Here is an 8,162-nt window from a genome sequence, read left to right as displayed (position 1 = left end):
AGTGCGTCATCATACTTGCTGGTTTGCCTTAAGCCTGCCTACACTTTTGTAATGAAGCTCTTTCTTCATTCTTTCTTTAATTATGACCTTGAATGTGTCTGCTTCCTACCTCTTTCTCACCATGTTCAAATCACACTCTCTTCTGCCCTTCCTCTATCATGCTGGGCACCCTTCTGCCCCAGGGCCTTTGCACTAGCTCTTCCCTTTTCCTGGCATGCTCTTCCCCTGGCTGCCCCTGGATCCTTCCCTCATGTCCTTTTGGTCTTTGCTTAGTTGTCATTTTCTCAGTGATGACTTCTGTCTCTCTGCCCTTCTGAAAACTGCAGCCCCTCTACTGTGGCAGACCCTTTTTTTTTCATAACACTTTCCACCATCTAACACACGTATAATTTACTTATTTATTATGTTTCTTTCCTTTCTCCTTTCACTAGAATGTGAAAGCTACATGAGGGCGATATGTTGTCTTTTTTCCTTGCTGATTATCCTCCAGACTTAGATAAATGCCTAGGTGTAGAAGGTGCTCAATAAATATTTGTTCACTGAACAATTTGTTGAAAAATGACATATTCTTATCTCTTATGGGATCTGTATTAGTTTCCTAGGACTACTCTAACAAAGAACCACAAACTGGGTTGAAACAATAGAAATGGATTGTCTTATAGTTCTGGAAACTAGAAGTCCAAAATCAAGGCGTCAGCGTGGCTGTACTCCCTCTGAAACCTGTAGGGGGAATCTTTCCTTGTCTTTTTCTAGTTTCTGGTGGTTTGCAGGCAATGCTTGGTATTCTTTGGTTTGTGGCTACGTAACTCCAATCTCTACCTTCATTGTCTCATGGAGCGCTCCTTGTGTGTCCTTGTCTATTCACAGTTTTTTTTTTTTTTTTTTTTTTTTGAAACGGAGTCTTGCTCTGTCACTCAGGCTGGAGTGCAGTGGCGCAATCTCGGCTCACTGCAAGCTCTGCCTCCCGGGTTCACGCCATTCTCCTGCCTCAGCCTCCCGCATAGCTGGAACTATAGGTGACCACGCCCGGCTAATTTTTTTTGTATTTTTAGTAGAGACGGGGTTTCGCCATGTTAGCCAGGATGGTCTCGATCCCCTGACCTTGTGATCCGCCTGCCTTGGCCTCCCAAAGTGCTGGGATTACAGGTGTGAGCTACCACGCCTGGCCCACAGGTTGTTTTTTTATAAGGATATTTTTATAAGATCATATTGGATTAGGAACCTACCGTACTCTAGTGTAACCTCGTCTTAAATAATTATATCTACAACAAGCCTATTTCTGAATAAAGTCAGATTCAGAGGGTGAAGACTTCAACCTATCTTTTTCAGGGGGACACAATTCAACTGATAATGGGATCTTTTCAGTTTTTCCCTGGAATTATAGTACCTAAGTTATGATTGCTCCAACTAGATTACATTTTTTTCTAAGAAAAAAGTTCAATTTTGTGTCTGAAATGGCAAACTGGTGGGTGGCTCTTGGGTTGGATTTGGTCTGCAGGCAAGTTTGTCTGTCCTGAGGTATTGGCCCACATAGTGCTTTGAAAGGTTTTTTGAAATAATTTATAAATATTTATTTATTTATTTTTAGCATTTTCTTAGAGATAGAGTATCTATATGTTGCCCAGGCTGGTCTTGGATTCCTAGCCTCAAGTAATTCTCCTGCCTTGGCCTCCTATATCTTATAAACATTTAAACGTTAGGAAGCTTCACTTACAAATCTGGATTTTTGGTTTCCATGACAAATGAGAAGGTCTGGTTACACAGGCCTGTCTTGCACCATGTTCCTCATTGCCCAAAGCCTAGCAGGGGCTTCTTCTTAGACAGAGCAGTGCCCTCCATGCCCCACAGGTACACCTCTCCCTGTTGTTGCCCCAACCTTGACGCCAATGAAACTGCTTTTGCAAAGATTATGACAGTGAGAGAAGTTTAATGTGACTGATTTCATCTTGCTTCTAGCCTCACAGGCTGGCTGTCTTTGCTCATCCCTAGGTGTAGGCCAAGCTAACCATGGGAGGAATTTAGTTTGTAGTTTAACTTTGAAGCAAGGATGATAACAGTCCCTCCCTAAAGTGAATTCCCTTGTTGTTTGGGGGCTGAAACTGCCTTTGTAAGACTAATGAAAAGCCATAAGATTAAGATTATGGGAGGGACCTGAATTCTGCTAAAATGTAGATATAGTTTCTATAATCCCTTATTGTTCAGGAGTCATGTGGTCAGAGGTCACAAGATTTGTGACTTCGCCAATTGCTTCTGTAGGTAACACCACTATTGTAGAACCTAAAATTGGTCTTTTGAGATGTCTTTCAGACTTTTACATTCTGGCAACTGACTGAGCCCACCCAGACTCATGACTCATGACTTCACCTGTCCTGTGTTTCCCATCTAGAAACAAACTCAGTGCCTGAAGGCTATTTTCCACATTCCTATGATTGCACCCCCAACCAATCAGCAGCACCCACCCCTCCCCACCTGCCCACCAAACTATCCTTGAAAAACCCTAAACTCTGAGTCTTCAGGGAGGTTGACTGGAGTGATAACCCTGGTTGTTCTGCATGGCTGGCCTCACATTAATGAAAGGTTTTCTTTGCTGCAATACCAGTCTCAGTGAACTGGTTTTGTCTGTGCAGCAGGCAGAAAGAATCCATTAGGCAATTACAGTGGGATCAGCTGCCACTTATCTCCTGGCCAGTTCACTCATTTCTATCAGCTGTGTGGCTCTTGTAGGCATATGAGCTTGTAACCCCTGAACACCAAACAAATATTAAGGGAACAACAGGTATTCCATAATGATGGCAATGATGGTGATGGTGGTGAGTTGAAGGTGGGTTGGAGCGCCACTTCTTTTTTTTTTTTTTTTTTTACCATATACTCTTGAAGCTTTCCCAATCTAGCTTTTATCTCCACTGCTCCACCAAGATGTCCAGTGGTAAATTCTCTGTGCACATCTTACTTATTAGCAGCATTTGACATAGTTAATCACCTTCTGCTCTTGAAACACTTTCTTCACTTGAATTCTGTACCATCTTATGCTCTTGGTGCATATCCTCTCACTGGCCACTCTTTCTCTATTGCTTTTGCTGGTTTCTACTCCTTTCTTATTCATATAAAAATTAATGTGCTTGTAGGGCTCATTCTTTATATATCCTCTGTATTCTATCCTCCACTTTCAACCTTAAGAGATCTTATTTGGTCTTCTAACTTTACATACCCTCTACACAGTGACAACTCCCAAATACTTACCTTCAGCTTTTAACTTCTCCATGAACTCCAGATTGCTTTGTCTACATCTGCTTGGATATACTAAAGGACTATTAAATATTACATATACAAAACCAAACTCCTGGTTTCCATTCACAAAGCTTCTTTTCTTCTAGCATTTAACATTTCAATAAATATTAAATTATTTCAGTTGTTCAGGTAAAAAAACTCAGAACTACTCAAAAGTAGATTTTTTTTCCTCTCATACATTCAATATATCAACACATCCTCATGGGTCTCTGTGATGGTTAATTTCATGTGTTCTCTTGGCTAGGTCATGGTGCCCAGTTGTTTGACCAAAGAACAAAATAGATATTGAAGGTATTTTTTTTTAAAGATAATTAACATTGACATCAGTAGACAGTGAACAAAGCAGATTACCCTCTATAATGTGCATGGGTCTTCCCCACCAGCTGACTGGGGGCCTTCCAATCAGTTGAAGGCCTTAAGACTGAAGACTGAAGTTTCCTGAAAAAGAAGAAATTCTTATCAAGAATTCTTGACTGCAACATGGGAAACTTGTGTGAGTCTCTAGTCTGCTGCTCTGTGGAATTTGGACTAAAGACTGCAATAGCAACTCTTACTTGAGTCTCCAGCCTGCTGGCCTGCCCTATGGATTTCAGATTTGCCAACCCTCACATGAGCCAATTCGTTAATTTTTTTTTTTCTCTTTATCTTTATCAACCTTTATTGGTCCTGTTTCTCTGGAGTACCTTGACTAATACACCCTTATTTCAAAATATGTCTAATATCTAAACCCTTTTCATCACCTCTACCAATAGCACTTTGGTTCAAGACATTATCATCTCTCTGCTGGATGTTACAATTGCTGCATATCTGGAGTTCCATCTATAGCCTATAAGCCAGGCTGACCCTTTAAAACCGTAAGTCATGCATATTACTCTTCTTTTTAGTGTCCTCCATTGGCTCTTACCTCATTCAGAGTAAAAGCTGAAGTCCTTAGATGACCTCTAAGGCCCTACACTGTTTGGTCTCCTGCTGCTTTCTCTGACTTCATCTCTGTGCCCTCGCCTACCTCACTAGCCTTCAACCATACTTCCTTTAACATGCTAAGCAAGTTCCTGCTTCAGGGCCTTTGCTCCTGCTGGAAATCTCTTTGCTCTAATCAATTCATCAGGCTACCCAGGAGCAGAACAGCACAGTTTCTTGCATCTCAAGGGAAGCAATGACTTTATCCAGAATGGACTATTCATTTAAGACCTGCCGCAATGTGTGTGTTAGCCAACTGCCTAGGGTGTAATCTCTGACAGATGGCCTGGGATCCTTTCAATAGTTGGTTTTGATCATTTATAGTCTGATTGTTGTTGTACCTGTGTAAGAGTGGTGTGCAGACCAGCCAAGGAGCAATGATAAGTCTGCGCATCTGTCAGCGTGTGTAAGTTAGAGCATGAGGCTTCTTGTCACTGCCTGATTTTCATGTACATCCCAGTTTTAAGTGGCTGTTTTCTAAAGAAACTCTTATCCTTTCATTGTGGGCCCAAGAAAACATTCTAATTCGTATTCAAAAACACTGTGCTTCAGTAAGGGAAACACATGAGAAACGTATGGGAAGTAGATACTTTAAATAGACCTGCACAGAGAAAACATCCTCCCCGGTGGCAATGTGATCAGAGAGACCCCATCCCTCCTGCACTCTACTCTCCGCCCCAGCTCTCATCTCCTGGGCTTTGTGTAAATGGTTAGCTGGCTCCAGAGGTTTCAGTCCTTCCTAGGCCTTTCTCACTGTGTGTCCTAGTAGTCATGGGAGAACCCACAATGTATCCCATGTATCAGAAACGTGATCCTTCTGGGCTGTGGAATCAACTAGACCTGGCTCAGTCTTGACTCTGACATTCATAAATGGTGGGAGAAGGGAGGGAGTTGGACAAGTTATACACTCCTCTTTATCCATTTCCTCACTTACAAAGTAGAAATGATGCCTACATTATGGGGCTGTTATGGGATTTGAATAGAATAATGTACAGTGAGAGCCTGGCCCACAGTAAACATTCAGTAACTGTGTCTCAGGATGAGTCAGGATGGAGACGGGAGTGGTACTTCAGAGACAGGCTGAAGAAAGACCCTGTCCTCTGGGGCGGGGCTGGTGTGTGAGGTGGATACTCCTGATCTCTGGTGGGAGTGACCCCTAGGCCATTCTTCACCTGGTCACCCGAGTGCTCCTCTCAGAATATAAACTTGATCTGGCCACTGCCGTCCTTAAAATGCTGGTGATACTGACCTCAAGTTCAGCCTCCAAATAGCCTGCAACATAGGCCCAGCAGGACCCCACCTTCTGTTGGCTCACACCTCCTGTTCTTTGGGCCTCTCACCAGGGTCCTTTCACCACTTTGCTCTAGTCATGAAGGAAACATTGGGTGAGCAGTGCTCTTTGAGCTTGGTTGTTAGAGCAGTCATGCTTCCGTCCAACCTTGCTGGCATTCAGCCATATTTTCTCCATCTCCTTTGCAAGATCTCGTGGGAGGTGTTCTGAAATTTAGCCACAGTGTCAACTGGATTCCCCTGCTCCACTGCCTATCTGAAACAGGAAAGAGGTTAGTCTTGTGGGACCAGTTTTGCTTGCATACCTGTAGACTTGCTGTATTTTTTTTTTTTTAGTTTTATTTTTAATTGACACATAATAATTCTACACATTTGTGGGCTAGAATGTGACGTTTCAATATATCTATATATTGTGTAATGAAGAAATCAAGGTAATTAGCATATCCATCATCTCAAACATCATTTTTTTTTTTTGTGGTGAGAACATTCAAAATCCTCTCTTCTATGTTGAAATATACAATACATTATTAACTATAGTCCCCCTACTGTGCAATAGAACACTAGAACTTACTCCTCCTATGTAACTCTAACCTTCTACCTATTGACCAACCTCTCCCCATCCTTTGATGTATTTGGTTTTCCATCCCCTCACCTGTAAAATGCTGGGCTTCATCAGGTGATCTCCTGGATTCTTTTCCTGCACGCCAGCAGCTGGGGGTTTGCGTGTTCCCCAGTAAGCAGCTGGCTCATTGATGCTGCTAGGTGGAAGTGAAATGCTGCACCCACAGCTCCAACTTTATCAGAGAGCCAAAGGAGGCCTTTGCAGAGAGAGACTGGGTGGAGATCACTGTAAAGGGGTGGCAGGTCAGTCAGTGTGGGCCAAGTCAGTCAGGGAGGGAGCAAGAAGAGCAGTCTTGATCTCTGGGATGTTCTCTGCCCTCCTCCCCCGCCCTGGCTGCCCCCACAAGAACCAAACTGTGTATCTCAATCCTAGAATGCGAGGAATGTGCTGCAGGCTGATAGGCATGAAGCGATCTGCTGAGAGGCAGGGAGGAGCCCTGTTCCCCAGGCCTGACAGTGCAGGAGCTGTGGGCCTGCAGGCTGGGCTGGGCTGCCCCTCCCACCCTCCCTGGGCCTCCTGCTGTAGCCGGGATATCAAAGGCTGCATTGTGCATTGAGCAGGCCTCGGTCCCTCGTGTGCCAGGGAGGAGGCGGGAGGAGGGACACCGTTGGGAGGCTGTCTCTTGCAGCACTCTTCTGGCCGGTGTTCCCAAGGGCCTCGGCCAGGGTAGGATGGTACACACATGGGTGGCTGCTTCTGCATCCCCAGGGAGCGGAGTCTGACCCGGGGCCCAGGTGAGTTTCCCAGGGGGCCCTTGGCCTGTGGCTTGGCCAAAGTGGATGGTCCAGTGGAGGCTCAGGGACCTGCTGGGTTGGAGAAACTTTTCTCCCAAAGATGGGGAGATGATTGTGCTTTCTGGCTGCCTCTCCTTCCTCCCTGGGTAAGGGTTTGTCATGTTGGCTCTGTAAAAAGGGAGCAAAGCCTGGAAGCATCTATTTTTTCCTGAAGAAAGAGGCTTTGAGTTTGCTCTGTCAGGAGCTGAGCAGCACTGCTCCTGGCTGCCACTCCCAGGGTGTGACTAAGCCCTTCCTTCCTTTCTTCCCGAGATCCCCCAGGACAGGAAGAAAGTTCAGGCAGTGAGTTCCTCTGTGGTCTATGGGTGGTCATAAACTTGGCCTTAGTCATTCAAGCCTATTTTTGTCAGGGTTGCTGTTACTGGAGAAAAACAGGCAGTTTCCTGCCTCCACCTATTACAGTGTGATTTGTGTGTGAGTGCGTGTGTGAGTGTGTGCATCAAGTTGAGGCAATGGAGAGTTGTTGCTCTAAGAAATTGTCAACTCATGAGAGAGTGACTTAGGGTGACCAGCCATTATGGTTTGCCTGGGACTGAGGAATTTGCTGGGATATGTCAGTTCCAGGCCAACCAGGCTGGTTGGTCTCCCTGAAGCAACCTTTTTGCTTTTTTTCAGAGGAGAATCAAGGTAGGGCCCTGTGTTCTCTTGTGTGGTGTTTATCAGGGTGAGTGGTGGCTTTGGGGAAATGAGGGGGTAGATTGGTGGGGGGAGGCTTGCTTGGGAGTTAGGGGAACATTGCTCCAAGGAATCATTCCTAACCCTTGTTAGAACTCTGTGTCTTCCTGGAGCTCCACCATGGTTCCTGGGAGAAGGAGCTAAGGAGCATCCTCTAGCTGAGGGCTTTCTACTCTCTGACAGTCAACTTTCTTCTTTAGTCTTATCACCTGGGCTTGTAGAAGGCACTTGAGGTCATTAAAGTGAACCCAAAACAACCATATTCTGCTTCCTGTGCTTGAAGTCTTGATCTAGGCACCTTGGCACCTACAGCAGGGAGTGTCCCCCCAAACGATGCCCTTGGCACAAAAGGCACAACTTTAGCTATGAACAATTTCACTTCTCTAGATTTCTCAGATGTAAACACTTTTCAGTCCCTCCCCCCTAAGTCCTATTGTCATTGTGCCCCATGAGAGCAGAAACAGCGTGGAGGGAGACATGCAGGACCACTGGTCGGAGATCAGGGTTCTAGATCTGACTTCCTCTAGCTCTGG

At 44.9% G+C, this 8,162-nt stretch overlaps 1 protein-coding gene and 1 long non-coding RNA gene across 3 annotated transcripts in view; one reads left to right on the top strand and one right to left on the bottom strand.

Moving 5' to 3' along the window:
• Positions 1-2,833: 2,833 nt before the first annotated feature.
• On the bottom strand, positions 2,834-7,176 carry LOC129036970 (uncharacterized). 2 transcript variants are annotated; one of them, XR_008502702.1, is made up of 3 exons: positions 6,191-7,176; positions 5,498-5,794; positions 2,834-3,726 (listed from the first exon to the last, which is right to left on the bottom strand). It is a non-coding gene; the product is annotated as an uncharacterized LOC129036970 (long non-coding RNA). The 2 variants fall into 2 exon arrangements; XR_008502703.2 differs by having other exon boundaries at positions 5,498-5,790; positions 6,191-6,575.
• Positions 6,705-8,162, top strand: part of SH3TC2 (SH3 domain and tetratricopeptide repeats 2) — a 62,631-nt gene continuing 61,173 nt past the window's right edge. Inside the window, exon 1 of the mRNA XM_054488709.2 lies at positions 6,705-6,894. Coding sequence (XP_054344684.1) covers positions 6,843-6,894 — 52 coding nt within the window. The 5' untranslated portion in view covers positions 6,705-6,842. The remainder of the gene's footprint in view (positions 6,895-8,162) is intronic.

This window comes from Pongo pygmaeus, chromosome 4, assembly GCF_028885625.2.
Source record: "Pongo pygmaeus isolate AG05252 chromosome 4, NHGRI_mPonPyg2-v2.0_pri, whole genome shotgun sequence".
NCBI lineage: Eukaryota > Metazoa > Chordata > Mammalia > Primates > Hominidae > Pongo > Pongo pygmaeus.
Note: the sequence above shows the minus strand (reverse complement) of the source record. Positions and strands in the feature narration are given on the sequence as shown.